Raw genomic sequence first — 24,884 nt, 5'->3', positions numbered from 1 at the left:
ACAACTCAAATATCTGGATAATTTCTCCAGAAGACCAAAGTGTGTCAGGATGGTAGTCCAGATTGAAACCCTTTTTCAGACCCCCTACCCCTTGTTCATAGTCTCTACCGCCGAGTGTGGGTAGCCGGGGCCACAATCGTATAATGTCAAGGTTTAACCCACAAGTTTTAAAGAGGTTGCATAACCCCTCTCTGGTGTTGCAGTGACCCAAAACTTTCTTCGAATGGATTGTGGCCTCCCACGTATTCCTCATCTTAAATATATTCGGCAGCTTGCTGCTTCTTTCGGACATTTTTTCAACAGAGGGCGCTGTGCGCGAGGCCGCGTAGCTTGGTCCCTCGAAGGCTGCCGTCTACCGCCAACGTCATCCGTTGTATAAAGGGCTCGAGCCGCACCCGTTGGTTCAGTTCTGTTTTTCCGAGCTTCGACTTCGTGTATCGAAAAACGGCGCGTCAGTTTTTCTCATCGAGAAATGTCTTCTTCTTCAACACCGACAACACCCAAGACGGGTTTTAAAAAGTGTCTCAAATGCAGAAGAAAGATGTCCATTACGGATCCTAACCGCAACTGTCCTTGGTGCCTTAGTCCTGATCACAGAGTCGACGAGTGCGGGTCTTGTCAGGCGATGTCGAACAAGGCTCTTAAGGAACACCAAGGTAAGCTAGTAGTGGGGGAAGAGTCTTTCAAGTCTGCAAAAAGGCTAAAAGGCTCAAGGGAATCGAGAACTAAATCTCGTCATAAGTCGAGGCGATCGAGGTTGAAAAGTCACTCAAGGAAGTCCTCTTCCTCGTTATTAAAAAAAATTTTAAAAAGCGCCATCATAGAAGTTCGTCCTCTTCTTCCGCGCCCGACAGAAGGTTTATTTCTTGTCCTTCGAAACATGATTCCCCAAGGAAATGGGAGGCCTTTAGGGCTTCAATGTTAAAAAATTTTGAGAAGGTGGCCCGACCCCCTCAAAAAAGCTGTGTGAAGAGCATGCCCCTGTCCACACTAAAGGTGACAGAGGGAAATCCAAAACGTCTCACGCTAAATCCGACAAAAAGTCGAGGGCGTCCTCGGACGATGATTCTCCAGCGCCTCATGAGAATATACAAAAACCTTTGGTGCATAAATCGAGGTTGCCTGAAGACAAAATGGCGTCCTCGTCATCGAAGTCAACTGTCGACTCAACGCGTCCTTCGGCGATGCCGTCAAAGCCAAAAATGGCGTCGATACCTTCGGCATCGAAGCCCTCCTCGATAACCTCAGGAATTCCTTCGAGTGTGTCGAAGCCGTTGACGCCTTTGTTTGGGAAATATCTCATACCGGTTCCCAAGGCGACAACTATGGCTAAGGCTAGGTCTTAACATTTCCACCCTCAGCCCAAGCAGGAATTCTCTAAATCTATGTCTGCTATTTTTGAGGAACAACCCTCTGATGGGGAAATTACCGCAGCTGGTGTTCGTTTTGGGACAAGAGAAGTCCCTGAGGAACTGGTAGATCCAAATTCAAAAACAGACCTTTATGACTGTCTACAATCGGCCAGTGGCCTTGATACCGCACCTGAGGTGGATTTTGAAAGGCCTGACCCCACATACCATGCTGAACCGGGGTATAGAAACCTCATGAGAAGAGTGATAGATTTTATGGGGTGGAAGTCAGTGTCCCCAAGATATGACCAGGACGATTTAACAGATATTATTGATGAGGGACCCCAGAAAGACCCAGTCCTCCCCTTCCACAAAGCTCTTCAAAAGAGAGTTATGACAAATTGGGAGACACCTGAATCTCTACCATCTGTGAATAAGAAATTTGTAGGAAAGTATAGACCTGCTCCCTCGGATCCAGAATATTTATCTAAGCACCCTTCACCTGAAAGCTTGGTGATCCAAGCTGCGACTGCGAACAGACAGTCGGCGTATCCCTCTATGCCCCCTGACAGGGACGACAAAAAGATTGATGTCTGGGCGAGGAAGGCCTTTACTTCTGGTAGTATGGCCCTTAAATCTACAAATGTGACCTGTACATTAGCTAGGTTTACTTACACCCTGTGGAGCTGTTTAGATGCAGCGGCTGATCACATCCTGGAGGGTGAGGAGAGGGCTGGTTTCCTGGCGATAGTAAAAGATGGGAAGGAGGCTATGGAGGAGTGCCTCGAGTCAGGATTGGATACTGCAGAGAGTATAAGCAGATTCATGGCGTCTAGCGCAGTCTTGCGTAGATTTGCATGGCTAAGGAAATCTGGGTTTGCATCCGATATACAACCCAGATTACTCGATATGCCCTTTGACGGCTTGAGGTTGTTTGGCAGCAAGGCGGATAAGAGTTTGGAGAAGCTGCAGCAAAATCACTCAGCACCGCTATAAGGCAACCTCAGCAACACACTTATGCAGGGTCATCTTCCTGGAAGGGTCGCCCTTTTCGCTTATATTCCTCTATTGGAAAAGGGAGAGGGCAGGCCAGTCAGAGGGGACAACAAAGAAAACCCTTTCGTGGTGGAAAAGGCACAGGGGCTAGATCAGCCACAGCAGCGGCTACTACCTCCTCGGCCACTGCTGCAGCCGCTGCAAAGCCACTTTGAGGGCTTAACCCACAAGACCCCGGTGGGAGGCAGAATCACTCAGTATCTGGACGAATGGCGGGGCATTATGTCGGATGCCTGGGCACTAGAGATAGTGACCCATGGTTACTGACTTCCTTTTCATCTAAGGCCTCAAGATCATCCACCGGGAGCCAACTCTGTAAAAAATTCCGACCCACTCCTTGTGCAGGAGATTTCAACCCTGCTAGAGAAAGGTGCGTTTCCAAAAAGGACAGAGGATTGAGACCCATCTTGGACTTCAGAAATTTGAACAAATTCCTCAGGAAGGACAAGTTCAAGATGGTGACCCTTTCTCAGATCCTTCAGGCTCTTCAGCTTCAGGACTGGCTGGTTTCATTGGACCTTCAGGATGCTTACTTTCATGTGCCAATCCATCTCAAACACAGAAAGTACCTGAGGTTCGCAATTGGCGGATCTCACTATCAGTTTCGAGTTCTGCCATTTGGGCTGACCTCCGCCCCGAGGGTCTTCACCAAACTAATGGTGGTAGTGGCAGCGAGTCTCAGGAGGGAGGGGATTCACATCTACCCTTATCTGGATGATTGGCTAATCGGGGCAAGTTCACCCGAACTGGCCCAGAGACATCTGGCCATGACCTGTCACTTCCTACACACATTGGGCTTCTCCCTCAGTTATAAGAAAACACTAATGATTCCGAGCCAAAGACTCCAATTCATCGGAACGGTCCTGGACCCCACCTCAGGGAAAACCTCGCCTCCCGTGGAAAAAGCTCACCACATTCTGCAGATGGTAACAAAATTTCAGAATGCCCAACATCTACCGGCGTTAGACTTCCTAAGGTTGCTAGGCCTTATGGCATCCTGCATTTTTCTGGTGCCAGAGGCTCGACTGAGGATGAGATCCCTTCAATGGGCCCTCAGGATTCAATGGTCCCAGATTTCAGGGGATATGTCATATCTTCTACAAGTCCCGTCCAAGGTGGCTCAAGATCTCCTTTGGTGGGCTCACAAGGAAAATATTCTCAGACGGGAACCTTTTTGGCAACCATGGCCGGAGATAACTGTAGTGATGGACGCCTCACTCACAGGGTGGGGAGCCCACACCAACGATCTGACAATCAGTGGTCGTTGGTCTCTATCGGAGTCCAAACTACACATCAACCTGTTGGAGCTGAGGGCAATCAGACTAGCGCTGAGGGCCTTTCTGCCCTCTGTACAGGGAAAAATTGCCCTGTTAATGACGGACTACACAGTGGCTATGTTGTACCTCAACAAACGAGGAGGCGTAGGACCACTCCCACTGTGCAGAGAGGCAGTGCAGCTTTGGTTCTGGGCAATGCAAGAAGGAATCTCTCTGTCGGCAGTTCAGCTAGCCGAAGAGCTGAACATGGCGGCGGACGCTCTGAGCAGGCAGAGCACCGTCTCCCACGAGTGGGAGCTAGCTCAGGAAGTCCATCAAGAGATGTTCGCCCTTTGGGGAACCTCTCAAGTAGAGCTGTTTGCAACCGGGGCAAACAGCTCTACTTGAAGTGCGAACTGTATTGCTCAAGGGAATTTCCCCCGAGGGGAGTTCTAGGGGACGCGTTCATAGTGGACTGGGTTTTTCCACTCCTTTACGCGTTTTCTCCAGTCCCCGTGATTCCTCATGTAATCAGGAGGTTGAGAAAGTTCAGGATAACCATGATCCTAATTGTCCCGGACTGGGCCAGGAGGACATTGTACCTGGACCTTCTGGACATGTCCATCTGCCCTCCAATACGTCTTCCACAAGGAGAGGATCTTCTCTCGCAAGAGGAAGGTCGGGTTCTCCATCCAGAGGTCAAGACACTCAACCTTCACGCTTGGCTTCTGAGAGGTTGAGATATAAAGATTGGGACCTCCCGAATGACGTTATGGAGATTTTGCTTTCGGCCAGAAGGCCAGCAACAAAATCCTTATACCGGTGTCGTTGGAAGAGATTCAGTAACTGGTGCAGGGATAAGGATGTGGATCCTTTTCAATGTACCACCCCAATTGGTGCTTTCCTTTCTATTACATTTAGCCAACGTGGGGCTCCAAGTTGGAACTATTAAAGGATATTTGGCAGCTCTATCTTCAAGCACTCCTCAGAAGAAGTTTCATATTTCAAAATGCCTTTGGTTATTTAATTTCTTAAAGAGTTAACAAATGTGTTCCCTCCTACACCGTTCCAAGTTCAACTTGGGATTTAAATTTAGTCTTAAAGTTTCTTATATGTTGCCACTTTTGAGCCTTTACATTCTTGTCCTTTAAGACTCCTAACTTTAAAAACGGTTCTACTAGTGGCTCTAACTTCAGCCCGCAGGGTGAGTGAGTTGCAGGCGCTCTCTTGCAAGCCTCCTCACACAGTTTTCCACAAGGATAAATTTGTTTTAAAGGTCAAGCCTTTTTTCCTACCTAAAATAGTTTCAAATAACTTTACCATCCTTTTATCCTCCTTCGCACGCTAGTAAAGAGGAGGAAAGATTCCACACACTAGGCCCTAAAAGGGCTCTCAGTTTCTACATATCTAGACTGGAAAGATTTAGATAAACAGATCAGTTGTTTGTCAGTTATACTGGCCACAAATTGGGCCTTGGTGTATCCAAGCAAACTATATCCAGATGGATTATCCTAGCAATATCTGAATGTTACAAGTTGGCGGGGAAGGAGCCTCCATATGGTTTAAGGGCTCATTCAACCAGGGGCATAGGAACTTCCACGGCTCTTCAGAGGGGTGTTGCAGTGCAAGACATTTGTGCTGCGGCCACTTGGTCATCAATGCACACTTTTACAAAACATTATTGTTTAGATACCACTTCTTACCAAGAAGGCCTTTTTGCAAAAGCCATCCTTCATTCTGTGCATAATTGAAGAACTATGGTACTCTCTCCTCCTCTAAATTACAACTGCTATGGTAGTACATCTAAAATGAGGGATACGTGGGAGGACACAATCCATTCGAAGAACAAGGCCCTCATTCTGACTCAGGCGTTAAGGGGTTTACGGCGCTGTAAACGGCGCCGACCATTAACGCCTGATTACAAGGTTCCCTTTGCGGGATGGCTTTTAACGGCTGCTTTTTGCAGCCGTTAAAAGCCATGCCGCAAAGGGACCTTGGCGATAATTATCGCCTTTCCCCATTCCCATTATGCCCTATGGGGCAAAAATGGGAATGGGGAAGGGGCCATTGGTGAATGGGGAATTACCGCCCCACTCACCTTGGAATGGGGCGGTAATTCCGCCATCCACCATGGCGGAATTGCAACCTTAGCGGCATGGACCATGGTGCTAATAGCACCATGGTCCTCCGCCAAGGTTGTAATGAGGGCCCAAGTTACTTACCAACTGTAACATTCTTTCGACTGGATTTTCCTCCCACGTACTCCTCATCGACCCTCCCAACCTACCCCTCCGTACAGTTCTTACGCTTGTTGTACTTGTACTTCCTTAAGAGCCTGACATCTGCCGACACAAATACAACTGATGCGACCATTAACATCGAAAAACAGAACTGAACCAGGCGCGGCTCGAGCCCTTTATACGACGGATGACGTCGACCCTCGATGGTGGTCTTCAAGGGACCAAGCTACATGCCTCAAGCACAGCACCCTCTGGCGAAAAAAATTCCGAAAGAAGCAGCAAGCTGCCGAATATATCTAAGATGAGGAATACGTGGGAGGAACATACAGTCGAATTCTCTCATATGGAGTACAGCTGGGAGCGAGGAAGAGGAATTCATCCCTCGTTGTTTTCTTTCTTCAGTAAGTCCTCCACAGCTTGTCTCTAAACTAACACTGGGCTCCATGACCGCTACTCAAACCTCTTCCCACCTTCTGGACCTACTTGGGGATTGCCCTGGCCCTCTGGCTGTATGATCTATCTGAGTCTTCCAAATTGCTGAATATTTCATAGATGAACTCTTGTTCTCTTTGATCTAGTTCCCTCTCTTTGCTCCTACAGCCCCTACTCCCCCAGATGAAAGAGAACAACGCCTGTGTTGTCCCCAGAGACAGCATTGCACTACCTGATGTAAGGGGGAGCGGGGGCGGATGCCTGCAATAACGAGGTCCACAGCACAGCACTGTGGTATACCGGCAGCCTGCTGGCTGCAACGACTAATGTTGGGAGAACTGCTGGGCAGAGCCATCATTGCCTGGAGTGGGGCCTCTACCCCTGACACACTTACCAACTTAGCCCCGGGGCGGACTTGTAGCGTAGGGCACTGCCTCAGGTGAGGGAGAGGCTACGGCGGCCGTCTGCACCAACGTGGCCGACCAAAGAACATTGGCAGCCTGCTGGCTGCAACGACAGGAGTTGGGAGGATTGCTGAGTGGGGCTGCTGGCGCCTGGAGCGGAGGCCTGCATGTTAACATGCCACCGCCCCTGAACATTGGGAAATAAGGGCCAAGCGGCTGGGTACCAAGCCAACACAGACCTTACACCCAGAGGCAAACAGAAAAAGGAGCACTTCCCGTGAACACCAAGCCAAAACTTGCTCACTCATGCTAGTGGGACTCGCCTCGGGGACGAAGGATTACCCTATGAGCTCTGTAAAAGGAAGATAAGTCTGGATCTAGGCGCTCCCCCCCTCCGATTCAGTGGGGGGCATAAGGAGCAGTACACTAGGAAGGCCACAACACTACCAGAGGCAGACAGAATCCTGGGCCCCCCATCTCCCCTGTCACCGCCCCTTCTGCACCGATCTGGTGTGGCCCCACGGGCTCGGGGAGCGGGACTTTACTTCAGGGACCGCCACGCCAGGTGCCTCCCTGATGCCGACCAGGCACCTGAGGGACTTAAGAGAGTGACCCCTGTTCTGAGTGTTCGACCTGAACCCAGACTGGATGGGAAGGGCCCCCCATTGCGACCATGACTAAGGGCAGTGGAGCACACAAGAAACAAGGCAATATTGAACCCTTTACGAGGCAGGTTGCTTAAACAGCTGCAGACGTCAACAAAACCTCAGAGGAAAAGATGGAGGCAACTGCCCCAGCCATGCCGGACCTACGCCAGATAATGGACAGTATGCAGATGGGCTTTGCAACAATGAATGGTAAGCTGGACGATATTGACACCAAGGTCGCCAAAATAGAGCGGGAAAGTACCAGGCTGACAGAGGCGAAGACCCGAATTAGGACAGCTGAAGAGGACATTGTGGAACTGAAATCCCAAGTAACTTTCATGTCTAGAGACCTTAAGCGTGTCCTACAGAAATGTGATGACCTGGAATCCCGCTCCAGGCGGAAAAACGAAATGGTTCGGCAGAGGCCCCATGGAGGTTGCGGTTGAATTTCTCCTAAAGTAACTCCTTGGGGACCCACCCTTCTCAACATAATTTGTGGTGGCACGTGCGCACAGATCACCCGCGGCTAAACCCAAGCCTGGGGTCCCGCCTTGACCCGTGCTGCTCTGACTGCTGAACTATCGTGACCGAGACCTAATTCAGCTGGCTAGGGAAAAGAGCCCCCTACGATATGAATTGGTGATCATCCATTTATACCCAGACTTCTCCACAGCAGTTCAGCAGGAATGTAAAACATTTGCAGCAGTGAAGAAGCTATTGAAGGATAGATCAGTGAAATATCCAATGCTATTCCCAGCAAGTCTGAGATTCCAACACCAGGGGAAAGCACTGTTCTTTGCACTACCCACGGAGGCGGTGGCCTACATCAAAGCAAATATACCCCTGCCCCACAGTAACAATAGGAACGTCGAACCAGCCGTGAACACCACCTAGGCGGAGAAACCAAACTTCTTTAACGTCTATGGTGAATTATGTTGGCATGATAATCATGTCAGTGACAGTAACGTGAGTGTAAGAGAGATTAAGCAACAGCTCCCCCCTGCATTGTTCAATTGGTAGGCTATGTGGTTCGCCCAATTTCAAGGCTGACCCCAGTTGGGTTGGGGGAGGGGTGAGGGTGGGATTGGTGGGAATTGTTGGGGGTTAAAAAAATTTCAAAAGTGTTTTGCCAGGCACAACAGGGCAAGGAAGGCATACATGCTAAGACCACTCATTTGGGATAGCGGACACTATGATTGGGTGGGGCACCACAAAGAAATCCCATGAGGGGGATTAAATTGATGAGCTGGAATGTCTGGGGCCTGGGAAACCACACAAAGGCCTCCCAAGTGTTGTCCTATGCTAAAAGACACAGGGTCAATGTTCTATTCCTCCAAGAGAGGCACTCCAATGCGGTCACAAACCGCATTCTTCACAGTGTACTCGATACACAAATGGCTCAAATTTGTGCCTCAGGGGCACCCGAGTAGACCATGAAGGTAGATATGTGATGGCGCACAGGGTGCTGGAAGGGGTGGAGTTACTGATGGTTATTACATATGTGCTGAATGTGGACTCACAGGACTCTACTAGGCTGTTGCGGACACTATCTGTGCATCCCCACTAATCCCGGTGGTATGGGATATGAATTGCATTTTAGACCAGGGGCTACACCGAACAGGGACAGCCCCAAAACCATCATCTAGAAGTAGCCGCAGCCTTGTGGAGCAAATGGGGAAGATTGACTTAGGGGACGTCTTGTGGGTCCTGAACACACACGATCGTCAATACACATTTTATTCAGCTGTCCATGACATGGCCTCCCATAAAGCCCTGGGACTAATCCGAAAACCCTGGGTGGGGAAGGTATCCAGCTGCACCATCCTGCCTCGCACGCTCTCGGATCACTACCCTGTCGCCATGTAAATCACATTGGGTGGGAGGGGCTCTAGCACCACCTTGCGTTGTCGATTTAATTCGGAGGCCCTTCAGGACGTAGCGTTTAAAGCAGACATTGAAGGGGACATACGCACCTTGTTCCACCACAACACACCTGGGGAAACATCATATGGCAAGCATTCAAGGGCTATATTAGGGTAATGGCAATAGCTAAGGAATTTGGGGTTTTAAAAACAATCAGGCGGGAATTGACCAACTGCGAGATCCAACTCCAAGCACTTGAAAGCACCTACGCATCCAGCCCAGACCCTGCATCATGACTGACATACACTTAGCATTAGAGCAGTTTAAGTCCCTTGCACTCAGGGAGGTAAAATACTTTACAAGACTGACAGTGGCAAGGCGCTATGGGGAGGGCGAACGTCCCGGCAGAATGCTAGCAGGGCTGGTGCGGGCAGAGAAAGACCCTCCATATGTAGATTAGATTCTGACCGAACAGGGAATAGGTAAACACTCGGACCAAGAGATCATTGAGGTGTTTCAGCAATTCTAGGCGAAACTGTATAAGGTGACCCAGAAACGGGGGTGCAAGTCATTGAGTCAATACTGGAGGGGATACTGCTGTCCAGACTATCCGAGAGAGCCCGGGAAAAAATCAACGTCTCATTCACGGCCGAGGAAATCGCTAAGGTAATAAGTGAATTCCCAAGGAGCAAGGGCCCGGGACCGGACGGCCTAACGGCCGAATTCTACATGGCTTACAGTCCAATACTAGCTCTTCACTTACTGAAAGTGTGGGATGAGGCACTGAGATGCTCAGTACTGCCCGACACACTACAAGAAGCAACCATAATAATCCTTCTAAAACCTGGCAAGCCATCTAACAAGTGCAGGTCGTTCAGACCTCTGTCACTAATCAATGTGGACACGAAAATCTTTGCCAAAATCATTGCGAATAGAATCCTTCCCCTCATGCCGCACTTAGTACATAGTGATCAGGCAGGATTTGTACCAGGCAGATCCACAGCTCTGAACACCCGCTGCTTGTTCAATATAATGGCACGCATCAAACTGAATACCTCAGCGGCCATAGATGCGCCCGAATGCAATTGCTTGCTTGGTGCGCGTAAGAAATGAATCAAAATCAAATCAAATCAAATCAAAAGGCCTTTGATAAGGTCTCCTGGGAATACATGTTCATTATTCCAGAGAAATGCGGCCTAGGTGAACGTTTGATCAAATTCATTCAACCCCTATACACAACCCCAACAGCCAGAGTAGCAGTGAACTCGCAACTCTCACGGGTGCTGCGGCTGGAGAGGGGCACCCATCAAGGCTGCCTCCTGACGCCCCTCATATTTGCACTAATTATTGAACCAATGGCAGACATGACCCGCAAATGTCACAGGAGTAGGGGTATCAGGATACTTGGTCCGCCGGACATCATCTCGCTCTACACCTATGATGTCCTACTGTATATAAGAGAACCCAGTGTAAACTTAGACCTGATAATACATAACATAACCGAGTTTGTGGCCTCCTTGGGCTTCACGATTAAACAAAATCCAAAATATTTCCCCTCACAGAACAGACAGGCAGGCCCACTGGAATATACCCACTGGTCACCAGACAGGATACGGTACCTGGGGATCCAAGCAACTGGGGACAAAAAAGCTTTAATAAGCCAGAACTACACAGCACATGAAAGTTATGTGACGGGCAGGGTCGCCCGTTGGCGACTGGCCCACTCTCAGTGGCAGGCAAATTTGCACTGGTTAAAATTATACTTCTTCCCACACTATTTTACTTGTTTGCAAACGTTACCATATGGCCGGTTTAAGAGTACTTCACCAGACTTCACTGGATCCTTGTGCAGTTTTTGTGGCATGCAGGGGCCGTCCGCAAGAAATTGGTCGACATGGCCCGCCCGTACGAGCAGTGGGGTCTTACCTCACCCAATCTGGAAACGTATTGACTGGCGGGCCAAGCACAGTACTCGACATACTGGTACATAACCGAGGGCGTGCACCCGCATGTCCGGGTGGAATGTCTGGCTGCTGTCAGGTCAGACATTGGAACTCTACTGCTAGATGGGAAATACACAGATGACTGCCCCTTCGACCCAGTACAAACCACACTGCGTGCATGGCATGGTATATTTATGCACGCAGGGACCAAACACCTGTACTACAAGTGGCTGCCACTGGCGAGGTTTCCAGGGTTGGGCCCACCTGGGACACTACAGTCATGGGGAGATGGCAAGGGCTAGGAGACCGGGCAGTGGGTGATCTGTTTCCGGATGAGAAATTTGTCACGACGCGAACATGGAAGCAGGGGGTTACGAGCACCATGCAGCAGTTGCCAAACAATGGGACAGTCACCCAGATGAACCGGTAGAAGACTTGTTCCTGGAATATGTATGCAACACAGGGGGATGCCGCAGGGAGTTAGCAATTTTGTACAAGATCATTAAGGATAGGGCTGGGGTAAAAAGGCCCCCCGCTAGAGTAAAATGGGCAGAGAAAATGAATGCTGTAATTACAGACATGCAGTGGTGCAGAATGTGCTCACTTACTAAAACTGTGTCCCTTAACTCCAGGTTCAAGCTTATTCAATATAAAGTCCTAAACTGATTATACTACAGCCCGACAAACTCCGGAAAATATACCATAACCAAACAAATGGGTGCCCCTATTGCAATAATGATGAGGCTGGACATCTACATATGATGTTGAGCTGTGTCGGGCTCCAGAACCTCTGGAAGCAGGTACGCAACACACTTGCTGAAATAGCGCAGCTGCTTCTGACGTACTCCATCATGGAGGCGCTATTTGGGCTGTGGGAGACCATCCAGGAAAAGCGTACCCGAGCACTGCTGAACATGGTTTGGGTGATAGCTAAACATTGAATACTGCAAAATTGGAATAAGGCCAGCCCACCCTGTTAGGGAGAATTCTCTCTTTAGGCTGAATTTCCTAACCTAGTGAGTCCCCCAGCAGCTTTGCTGGATTTTTGGGGTTTATTTATTTTCTCCTGCCAAGAGTGAGACTCTTTTACCCTCATTCTTGGGCATGATTTGAGTGTGTTTCTTTGAATCTAGATGTGTTTAATGGGCTATGGGGTCTTTTACCCCATAGGGCTTTATGTGTTTTTGTGATGCGTGTTACACAGCACCCTCAGTGCAGTAACACAGGGGTGTCATAGTGACCCCACAGTATAGACTCCATACCCTGGGACTGACTACTGTCTCCCAGGGCATGTAAAGACACCATTGACTTTACTAGTCTTAAATTCTGAACAGAACCAGTACAAACCATCATATTGTGGACATACTGGCTGGGGCAATTCAATTGCCCCGGGGTCTGTTAGTCGAGGGGGCACGTCTCCATCCCCCCTGATCGAGTTTTGGCTGGTGGCAGTGGAAGCAACTTTTATATTCAACCGCAAATATTTTCCTATGAGATTTCCCATTGTTTTAGGCTACTGCCTTTATTTAATTATTTACGGTAGCCTCGAACATACCGCCGGTTTATTTAATTAATATTAATTCTCCGGTTGGTATTTTTTGCCAAAACTTGATTCTAAAATGGCGTTTGTGTTCTCTTCTGTGACTCCAACCCAAGTCGAGCCCTTTGTTCCACTTTTTGGCGGGCTTCTCCACAGAAGCCCTCCAAAGTGGTGCCACTCTGTCTGGGGTACTCAGGAGGGATGGAGGGGGATTTAGGCACCCTGGACTGAGTTGCTTAGGCAACTCAAGTCGCACTCCATCCTGATTGGCCCAAATGGTGAGCCGGTCGGCTCACCACTTAGCATGTTTGAGTGACAGCTAGGCTGAATGAATGGGGGTTTTCTGCATAAAAGCAGGGCTTTGGGGACTGGAACTTCAGAAGTCGCCACAGGACCTAAGAATCCGACGAGGGAGAAGCTGAGCCTACCTGCCACGACACCACCACTGGTGGAGCCCTGCTGGACCGTCTCACCACTTTTTCCAACGACAGAGGAGATCTCCCGCTGGAGAGTCTTCTTCCTTTGACTGGTGGGGATAACCAGTTTCACCGTCTTTTCGCCTTCCCGATGTACCTCGTGGCCGCCTTGCCTGTGCCAAGAACCCCGGCAACTGGGATACCACGTTTTACCACGACCGTGAACAAAAGTACCACCTTTAACCGGAAAACTCTGCGGCTGATTTCTTCCCTGGTAGTGCAATGACCTTCATCTTTCCTCCAAGTCGAGATCTTCTCTTCCCCTGGAAGACGACGTGACTTGCACCCACTGCCAGGAACAACTGCCCCCGCTGGAGGATCCTTCCCACTTAAGGTATCGTGTCCCGCCCGGCTTCCCTTGCTACCGACTGTACGGGGTAGATTTAGCCCCCGGCTTTCGAACCTGGGTTAGCCTGGGAATCCCTGGCTAAACTTTCCTAAAGCCTCTCTAAACCCTTTTTGAACCTTCTGCAAGACTTTCAAAACCTAGTGTAACTGTGTGACCTTGGGCGCATTTGTGCTCTGCTCTCTCTGAGTGGGCCCAGCCTTTGGACTTTGGCTCACCAGTGACTTTTGCTTTTCTGCCTTGCTAACAGTGTTCCTGAACCTTAGAGTGGTGTACCTTTTCCATATTCTGTCTTTTTCCCTCCCTTTCTCACAAACTTATTGGAGTGCCATCTAGTTAAGCGCTCACCTCTGTATGAAAATAAGTGGTGTTTTACTGTGACTTATCTGATAAGGAAAAAGGGGTGTATATATTACAATAGTAACTGTGTTTAGAATATTTTACAATAAGAGTGCTGGAGTGTTTCAAACAGTGTGTTTTTAAATAAATAATTATATACTTTGATAACAAAGCTCTAGTCAGTGTTTGCTTGTATTGGTGTGTCTGAGTGCCTATTGTGTATACTTTGCACACTGCCTAACTCTTCTTGAGGGAAGTCTGACTGCTCAGCCACAGCTACCAGGTAAATCTAGGTGGTACAGACTGCTACCAAGTGGGTTTACTGCTAACACCTGTAGTCCTAAATCTTTTGCAGTGTTCCCTAAGGGAACTGCACAGGTTTCTGCCTAACACACCCACATAACGGAAATGGCTTTCCAACATGGTCTGGGCAGATGAGTGGGAGGAATTATATATATCAACCATGCCTGGAACATCCAGGCCCAAAGACATATGGTACGAATTTCGTTCCTACCTTAGAAACTTGCAAGAGGATCAACGGACAATGGCGCACCCACATGCAGATAGGTGGCGGGTGGGGAAGAACTGGTTATGCTGCATACATGACAAAATGTTGACTTCTGTGTCCCTGTGCCTGATGTCTATGCTCCAACGCTGAAATAAGTGGCTGTAATAATATACTATGATAATCATATGCTGTAATGTTTTCTGCCAAACAAAAATAAAGTAAAAAAAAAAGAAAAGTACGAACTCCACCGTGGATGAAAGGGAATAAGCCTAGCAGTTGCTCTCATTGACTGTACGCAGTCCAGGCAAACTTAAACTTACCATGACCTAGTCCTGCTGTTAGGAGCTGTAGATTTCGGGTTGTATTCCTTTTTACTTACCTTTGACTATACAAAAAGAAAGTCTTGCCTGCAAAGCTATTTTAAGTTTGCTAACCTTAATTCTGGTATGTAAATTTATTCAAAGTATTTAACTATTATCCTACATCTTGTCGGCCCTAATTCCTTCCTTAACTACTGGGTCCTTACCACCAATAGGTGACCCAAAACGAGCCACTGTGCTGCATTGATCTTTCGCCCTCTTAGATACAGCAACAGTGCTCATGGAAAATTCTTGGCATCTACACAACTAAGATGTGGAAGGAGCTCTCAAATTCTCGTTTGACAGTATAGTCATTTGGAAAATCAGCTGGATTTTCTGTTACCTTTAATGGTCTTCACCCTGTCTTTAGGCTTCACTGGTTGGTCTCATGTTTTAATGAATTGCAACAGACAATTGGCACACCAACTTTGCAAGAATATTTGTGCTTAACTGTTAAGAATTAAAACTGCTTTAATAGCTGTTTAGATAGACTGCAGGTGCTTTATTTATGCCATATTTCTGAGACACTAGTCCAAAGACATGATAAATGTGGCCAGTGAATCCTGCAGAACACTTCTGGATAAACAGAGCTTACAGTAGTGCCCTGCCTCTTAACTTATTACTATTTTTATCTTGGCAGTATAGGCAATGGGAGAGCAAAGTGTCAGTGAATGTTAAATGTACCCACTGCTTTGCTACAGTTTTCCTCCTCCATAGCCTCCCATTCCCCATACAACACCCACTCCATCCTCATGTGCTGCATGGATTGATAATAACTGACAGGATGCTACAGGGCAGGTAAACAGTTACTGGAGATGAACAACACCAGAGTTCTTTTCACTGAGGCTGGTCATCTTCCCTTTAATATTCGTTATGCTTGTTTATGTGGTTGTATTACTCCTTTGCCGAATACACCAACATCCCAGTAGTGAGTACAATGTAATTTTTCTTTCATCTGTTTACTTTTTCTTTTTTTTCCTGAAAGACACTGGTTGTATAATACCCTTGAGTTATCCGTTTGTAATGGGGGGATGAATCTGGTTGCATTGAAAGTTCCAAAAAAGGGACCACCAACTTGTTAGGGGTACATTTAAGCCTGGTCTCTAATGGCCTCAAGTCTTAAATAAGGGGCTGCCATAACTGCAAGATATAACTGGCCCACGCACTCAACAATTATCTGTTGTTTTACTGCACGTGCTCACTTTTGAAAATGAACTTGATACATATTAGTAATTGTGTCACTGTCTTAAATTTTCTAGTCACACGCATCATCCGTGTCATTGGGCAACCCCGGGGCAATATGCTCCTGATCGGCATTGGGGGCAGTGGACGTCAAAGCCTTTCTCGCTTGGCATGCTGGATTTGCGACTACAAGGTCTTTCAGATCGAAGTGACAAAGTTCTATCGCAAGCAGGAATTCCGTGAAGGTGAGTGCTGCTTTTCCCGGAATACTTCAGATAACATATTGAAAAACAGTTCACCATACGTAAAACAAATTGCCATAGGCTGTAGTTGATGCCACTGACCTATGTTTGCATGTATGTTTTCATATAGCTCAAACCTAGTAAGCAGCAGAATGCTAGACAAAGGTTTATAATAGCAATGCCATTTTGTGGCAGTCTCTTAAGATGTTGGGGAGGCAGGCACAGGTGGTAACAATCACTAAGATGAGCTCTCTGAACAGCAGGGTCTTCAGTTCTTTCTTTAGCATTACTAGTGATGGAGTTGTACAGATGTCCAGTGGTATCGGTCCAAAACAGGATAAGGACCTGTTTCCTTGTCTTCCCCTTTCGACATTTGCTGTTTTCCAGTCTACGGATTTTGCAGCTTCTGGGATTGGTGCAGGCTACGCAGAACTGGCTTGCTTTTGGCTAGGTAAGGTGAAGCTTGAATTGATATAGCCTTGAATATAGCAATGCTGTTTTTAAGATGTTTCGAGTTAAGCTCAGCAGCCAGTGGAGCAATTTAAGTCTTGGAGAGATGCGGTCACATTTTCTGATGCCTGTGATTAGTCTGTCAGTGGGATATTGAATTGCTTTTAGTGGCACAAAAGCAGAAACCGTGACATATGAAAGGAGCATGTTGCCCCAATCCTAGTGTGAAGGTCCTAATAGACAGTGGTCCTGAAGTCAGAGGGTGGAAGAAACTCTTTGATTTTGTGCAGGAATTTTAATGAAAACAAGGTTGTTCAGGCCTTTTTGGTGATGTGGGTGATAAAGCCCCGTGATTTGGTACTAGGGCTAATTGCGGTGTGAACCCTTGGAGATGTATGCAAACTCTTAAGAACTGAATGAGTGTTTGCTTAGCTGGGTTGCCATGATTCACACATTTTAGTTTTGGTGGGGTTGAGCTTTAGACATCCTGGATTGAATATGAGCAAGACAGCCATTCAGCCATAACATATTGTAGGCTGAACTGACGCCCAGATGTAACTATGTGTCTACCATGTATCGAGGACTAATATGTTGGGGTCATTTAAGAGAGCACCTGAAGACTCCAGGCAATCGATTAAAGATAATGCACTAAAATATTGCTTGCCTGCCAATCCATGTGTATGCGAATGGGAAAGCCCTGGAGGGTAGTTATGGAAGGCGGAGCATACATGCACACATGCAGTTCCTCCATGTGACAAACTAAGGCATTGCTTGGCAGTTTTGGTTCTAATGCTGCCCCAATAATATGAAGGAAAGGAAACTATGGATTAGGAATACTTTAGTCGCTATGGTTTTAAAATTAGCGTGCATATATTTTTCTCATTCACATAATGACATTAGTTGCAAATTGGAATGATTCAGCTTCAAATTCACAGAAAGGACATATTATTAGAGAGACAATCGTTACCATAATAGAGGGAGATTTTAACAATGTAAGCATTATCAGCTGGTTCATACTCTTGTCTTACTCGGAAAATATTGTCTCTCTTCCTAGACTCAACAAAGCAGGTTTGGTCGCAGTTCAACATTACTCTGACCCTTTATCTTTGACTGGACACCTTGGACCTGTATTTGGAAGTGTGCAAGATTACTATTCTTTATTGTATAGAATCTTTTCATAATAGTTGCTTGAAACGTCTAACAGTGCATTGTCCGGATCTATCATTGGAAAATCCTCCTTTATGACCAAAGACATGATAAATGTGGCCAGTGAATACTGCAGAACACTTCTGGATAAACAGAGCTTACAGTAGTGCCCTACCTCTTAACTTATTACTATGACATTTGGAGTCTGGAATTGTGTCTACTTGCCAAGTAGGAGGTGCAGTTTAAGAAATGTTCCAATAAAACGATCTTGATCAATATAAAACAGTCTGGGCCACGTTTTCAATAGTTTTTTCTTTGTGGAAACCCTTATCCAGGTATCTTTGAAAGCTGCAGCTTCTTTGCTGCAGGGGTGGATTTAAAAGGGAACTTAGACTTAACACCAAGAGACCTTTCTCCTCATGCCTGTAAGGAATGACCACTTGTGAGTTCTCTACCTTGTGGTGGGTGTAACGCAATTCAATCAACAGTTTTTTCTATACACTGTACCTGCTACTGCCAGAACCCCATGCTGGAAATCCTCATTGGAATAGGTGGACACAGAAGACCAGACAATTTAATTTTTCCTCACTTTTCTTCTAGGAAACCCTATTTTAAATTGAGGGGCTTAAAGTTTGTGAAATGACAAACCCCTTTTGTTACGGATTCTGATAATTACCCTCGATCTAGGACAAGGGAAATTGAAAAGCTTAATGTGGACATCCATCAGTTTGCATTTCACTACTGCATTGTACTGTGTACATTTGTGCCACTGAAGCATAACCGCAACCACTTTCCTATACCCTATGAACGTTGACATAATCTGTTTAATTTGTTTAAATTATTCATTAATATATTTGAGCAAACCAAAGCCCTGGTATTTAAGTTCATTCTTCGAGACTGCACAATGAATTTGCTCCAGAGTACAAACGTTCCTTTCCATGTCTTTCCCAAATATCACTGTGCAATGTACCTTGACTAAATTTGTCCGTTTCCTTACAGACATTAAAAAGCTATATCGCCAGACCGGAATAGAGGGTAAACCTACAGTGTTCCTCTTTACTGACACCCAAATTGTGGATGAGGCCTTCGTAGAGGATATCAACAACATCCTCAGTTCTGGAGAAGTTCCCAATCTCTACAAGGCCGATGAGTTTGAAGAGGTTTGCTTTTTACCTTTCGTTCTGTGCATTCTAGCATTCAAAGTCGTTGACACAATCTTCCTCATGGCCCTTTGTTATTGTGACTAGTTCTTCAATTGATGTTTCGTGGGCCCCGTAGCGGTGGATTGTCCTCTGTTTCCCATCTGCTAATCGTCAATCATTTCAACAGCTTGGCTTTGAAGATGATGTGTGCGATTGTTTACTATAGCAAGCCAGAACAATGATTTATAGTTAAAAACAGCTTAATGTTAGGATGAGTGTTGTGGAAAATTAAATAGGGATCAAGTCCAGTGTGCGTTATGTACTTAGTGATTCAAGCATACAAGCATTTAATTATAGATTATATTGTCAAATGGAAAGATCTGCAGTAATTCTTGGGTTTCCAAAATTCTCTTTTCATTCATGCAAAGTTTCCAGGAACCCTTACTGTTACTTTTTGTCCCCTTCCCATTTCTAGGAGGGGTATTTCGGAAAGAGTACAATGGGAGTGTACCAGATGATCTATCTTCGAATTATAACCTTTTATTAGAACATCACTTATGTGGTTATTATATGTTTTTACAAGCATTAGCAATGTTATGTGCATTTTGCATTTATAGGTTTTTGTAGGTACCAGGGTTCAAGGAGGAGGGTGCACAGTTTTAAAGTAGGATGAAATAGGTGGTGCAGGTTTTCGAGAGAAAGAAAAAAGACAATAGAGCAATAGTCCAATATGAATTAACTGTAGCTGGTAAATGGAAAGCCAGGTGCCTGACTTGCTTTTTACAAAACCGCTGATTGGAGCAAATATTGTTCGGGAACTTCTCAAGTGCTGTACATAGCACATAGTGAAATAAAATGACCATCCCAACTGTAGCCGGTAGTCATTTATCGAGCTTGGAAAATTGAAAGTTTCTGTTGTCCTTGCCAGTATCTGAACTTCAGACCTGCCGATCCGGCTCACATCGCCGCAGCAAGCGCTCAACCCACAGAGATATTTCACCTCTGTAACAAAACCCTGCTGTTCCCAAACCCCAGCACAACCTGCTGGCAACAACCCTGGTCAGGGCTTTCACACACATCGCTGCTGCAAGCGCTCACCCACTGAGCTATCTTACCGCTTTAAACAATTCTGCTGTTCCTAGGGCTTTTCCACCTGAGAGTAAAAATACTCTAATAGTGTGTCTGGTGTAGGAGGGTAGTATAGTAAGGTAATACACAACCAATGGGACTGTATGGTGGAAGGGATTATTAGGTGGCCGCTAATGCTGATCACCATTGTGTGCATTCTCTGTGTACGATGCATTGAAGACATCACACTGATTCACTGCATGCGTTTGGTTAAAGACACAATAAATCAGGAGATCCCTGACTGAAATCTTGCTCATAAGAAGTTGTGTGTTCAAAACCTGCTGTACTTAAAAACGAGATTAAAAAGATGCTTTGGACATCGAGAACATGTTAAAATGATAATTAAACAGTCAACACACATCCACCATATAAATATAAATCATCAACTGTGCAGTAACCAAAGGGTAACCGTACACATTCTAAAAAATAAAAATAAAAAGGCTGCCAGCGAGCACCCTCTACATAGCAGCGACAGCCCACACTTTGCCCCTGTTGCCCCATTTCCAACCAAGATCCTCACCAACCACCCTCCAAGCTCCCGCCCCAGGAGCTCCAAACCCATCTCCCCCTTTGTGCATTATCTTGCAATCAATCAAAAGACACACCATTTTTTGTGGGTAGGAAAGGCTGCAGCTGCTTTATTAGGCACAAGGTAGCTTACAGGTGATCAATTTCTACCACGCATACTCAGTTCTATACTGAGCATGAGGTCCTTACAATTACTGTGCCCCCATTCTACGCTTCCTGCACTCCTGCATGGCTTGCACCATTCCTGAGTTTCCCAGGTCACCCGACCACTCACGCCCTTGCTAGTTTCCCCGATCTCACACCCCCTAACAATCTTACTCAGTTTTTCCCAGTCCATCCCGACCTCTTCATCCTTGCTTATTTCCCAGATCTTATAACGCTTACGCCATTGCTCAGTAATCCCAGGACTCTCGACCTGTTACACCATTCCCAGTTTCCTAAGCCTCCCAGGCTCTTACACCATACTAGGTTTCCAAGGCCTCTGGCCCACTTAACTTAAGTCCTTGGTTTCCGATATCCTGCCCCCTTATGTCCCATATGTCCCATATTTCCCAGATCTCCTGAACTATCACAACCTCACTTGGTTTCCCAGACCTCATTGGTGGTCTACTCGTTTCCAACAACCGCTTAAAGTTTACCAATTTCTATTTCCCAGTCCATCTGAACTCCTCCATCCACAACTTCCCTCCCCATGCCCTTTCCTTCATTTGCTAGATTTCCTGCCCTCTTCTCCATTTTGTTTTACCTGTTGTTCAGCCCAGGCCCAGATAACCATAAACCTTGTTTCTCCCTGCTTTACTTGCCCCCACACCGCTAGTGCTACTATCTTTCCCACCCCCTCCTTTTCCCCATTCCGTATGCCACGTGGTTTACCAGAGGTCGAGCCACTAGAGCCGTTGCCTTAACGTTCTGACTGCACAGTCCCTTGTGGTCCCTGGCAGCACTTCCAGCTTGGATGCACCATTTATTTTATTTATCTTTTACATTTGTTAAACACCCAGACCCTTGGGTATCACTGCGTGGTTGCAGACAGCGTAGTATTTAGTCTTACATTGTACATGGAACAACAAAGTACATAGGTTATTTACAGGTAGGGATTACATAGTTTTTTTTTTTTATTTCTTTTATTGATTTTATGCAAACATAACAATACAAACCAAACAAGCAGTATAATCATAATAGTTCCATTACACATCATTTTATCTTAATCACTGCTCCCACAACCCCTCCCTCCCCCCATGAGCCTATTTGTCAATCTCATTCAATGTCTTTTACATGCGGCCGGGTTTCGTTCTCTTCGGAGTCTGTTGGATCTGATATTACTCCAAACAATTCTGCTATTAGCGATTTCCAAGCCAACAAGGTGCCCGCCTCCCCTTCTCCAGCCAGGCCACTCGCTTCTTGCCATGCCACCGTTTCAGCTTCCGCCCATTTCTGCAAGTCCTTCCACCATACATCCACCTTAGGCTTGTGGCATTTCTTCCACCCCATGGCAATCCTACGTTTTGCAAGCACATACGCTAGATCTCTCAGTTTCTCAATATGCTTGAGTTTCCGTGGCCTAGGGAACCCGCCCAGTAAGCAGGCCCAGGCCATATCTATAACAAGAGTAACCCCCTTATCAGCCAGTTTCTGCGCTACTTCTCCCCAAAAACACCCAATGATCGGGCACGACCAAAACATATGTACCATGTCAGCGTTTTCTAGGTTACATTTAGGAAACGCTTGTCTTCCAGTGTTTCGAAACTTAGATATCCTCAAGGGGGTCATGTATGCCCTATGCATTACATAGAGCTGTATTTGTTTTAATCTGGCATTTCTAGACACTTTTTTGTGATAGCCCAGGGCACGCTCCCACACCCCATCCTCCATTGGGGCCCCCACTTCCACCTCCCGGTCCAGTCTCAGATGTGTCAATTCCTTCCCCACCTTAGCCATCACCATCTCATACAGTCTCGAGATCTCATGCCCTCCTTCGGATATATCATATATTGCTCCCAAAACTGCATCTGGTTCTTCTATCAAAACTGTCTCTAGCCAGGTGTTCCTAATCATCCGCACCAACCTAATGTACGTGACATATTGGCCCATATGTAGCCCCGCCTCTTCGTTGAGTTCTATAAACTCCTTAATTGACCCCTCTTGCCAAACATCGCCTAGCGTTACCAGCCCCACCGATTCCCAGTAGGTCCTAATAATCACCCTCAACTGATTATCCCCTCCTGTCAAAGCAACCAGCGGTATCTGCGGGAGGCACGGGCATGGGACTTCCATCAAACGACATGCCCTACGCCAGATTTTCCACCCAAACCTCAACATCGCAGGACGCCCCCTCATTTCAGTTTCAGGCAGCCAGATCATTTCTTTCAAATAAAACGGGGCGCAGTCCTGTCCAAGCACCCTGTGCTCAGGGGTCACTTCATCAGAGAGCCACATACTGTAGCTGTCCCGCCAAATAGTAAACCTCAAAATGAGGCAGTCTGATATCCCCGTTTTCATAAAAGTTCTGCAATTTCCAAAACGCCACTCTATTTCGGGTACCATGCCACAGGAAGTCCCTACACATGCTCTTCAATTTACTGAAAAACCTCTTGGGTATCATGTATGGGATATTACTAAAGTAATGCAGGAGCCTGGGTAGAACTACCATCTTGAGCATAGCCCCCCGCCAAATCATTGCCAAGGGCAGCTTTGCCCAGAACTGCATGCTGTTCCTAATTTTCTCAACGGCTACCTCTGTATTATGTCTATGTTCTTCCTCCACCGTGTGGTATACATCTACGCCCAGGTAACGAAAAGAGTAGTCTATCTACAGGGGTCCCCTTATAGTTACCTAGTGGGAATATGACAGACTTTTGGGGGTTCACCGCTATGCCCGACAACTCTGCATACCTTTCCATCACTTCAAGTATGTATATTTTCTTCTGGGTATTGCAAGTACAGTAACAAATCATCTCCGTACAAGGATATCAAGTGTCGTTCCCCTCCTACCTCAATGCCTATCGCATCATACTGTGCCCTAAGGCATATTGCCAGAGGCTCCAGGGCGAAAATGTAAAGCATCGGGGACCAGGGGCACCCTTCTCTGGTGCCTCTACCAAGTTGCCATCTCTCGGATATCACCGCTCCAGTTCGGACCCTGGCAAGCCGCTCACTATACAACATCTTCGCCCACCTGATATAGCCCGGCCCCTTTCCATACCCTTCCAAGGCAGCCAATAGCCATGACCACTTGACCGAATTAAAAGCTTTAACTGCATCTAGAGACACTATCGCCATCTCACCTTCATTCCTGCTACCCCATTCGACCACCCGGTGAAGCCGCCTATGGTTGTGTGTAATATTCCTATTCGGGACATAACCCTTTTGATCAGGATGTATCAGTCTACCAATCACTTTCCGCAATCGATTTGCCAGGACAGCCGTTAGAATCTTGCTGTCCTGATTTAGCATCGACAAAGGTCTGTAGGAGCCATATCTATGCTCCAATTTGTTGGGCTTGGGCAGCGGTATTATGATCGCCTCTCTGAGCGACTCAGGCAACCGTCCAATCTCAAACGCTTCGTTAAGCATGTCCAGCATTGGGCAGAGAACTTCCTCTCTGTATACTTTATAGAATTCGCTGGGAAACCCATCTGCTCCCGGGGTCTTACTGGTAGGCAACTGCTTCACAACCGCCTCCAACTCCTCTAACATAATTGGCTCATCTAGCTCCTCCCTCTCCTCTTCACTGATCTTGGGCAGCCCTATGTCTTCTAACGTTTCAATTATCCTGCGTTGGTCACCCGTCTCATCATCCCCGTCCTCCCTAATAATGGTCCTAATCGGAGGCCTAGGGGTCTCGCTTTTGTATAGTCAGGCCAAAAGGCGGCCTGTTTTATCTCCCCCCGCGTGCTGCCTCTCAACATATTTCCTATAATTGAGATTGCAGAGTCTTTCCCAATGCCCTGCACATTGTTGCTGTAGTTGGAGTACTAGCTCCGTGTCCACGTCACCGTTCTTCAATGCTGTTTCTAGCTCAGTTTCCGTCCTCTGTAGGTCAGCCAAGACCCCACCCTGTAACCCCTTTGACTTAGCAATGGCTGCCCCCCATCACCACCTTAAAAGCTTCCCATAATGTGCCAGCGGAATCAACACTCCCAGTATTCTCCTGAAAGAAATTAGTAATCTCTTCCCTTATATCTTCCCTAAAGACTGGATCTTTAAGCGCCTCTGCTCGGAGGCGCCATGTAGGGATCCTCGCCCTCAGGGGGCAATATTGCCATCCGAGGATCAGGGGCGAGTGATCTGAGAGGACCCTAGCCTTAT

The 24,884-nt window shown here is 46.9% G+C and overlaps 1 protein-coding gene across 1 annotated transcript in view; it reads left to right on the top strand.

Moving 5' to 3' along the window:
* The window catches only part of DNAH2 (dynein axonemal heavy chain 2), a 3,498,763-nt gene that overhangs the window by 2,468,719 nt on the left and 1,005,160 nt on the right, over nucleotides 1-24,884 (top strand). The window contains exons 56-57 of the mRNA XM_069646273.1: nucleotides 16,018-16,185; nucleotides 18,778-18,938. Coding sequence (XP_069502374.1) covers nucleotides 16,018-16,185; nucleotides 18,778-18,938 — 329 coding nt within the window. The remainder of the gene's footprint in view (nucleotides 1-16,017; nucleotides 16,186-18,777; nucleotides 18,939-24,884) is intronic.

This window comes from Ambystoma mexicanum, chromosome 1p (assembly GCF_040938575.1).
Source record: "Ambystoma mexicanum isolate Mex_15411 chromosome 1p, UKY_AmexF1_1, whole genome shotgun sequence".
Classification (NCBI taxonomy): domain Eukaryota; kingdom Metazoa; phylum Chordata; class Amphibia; order Caudata; family Ambystomatidae; genus Ambystoma; species Ambystoma mexicanum.
Note: the sequence above shows the minus strand (reverse complement) of the source record. Positions and strands in the feature narration are given on the sequence as shown.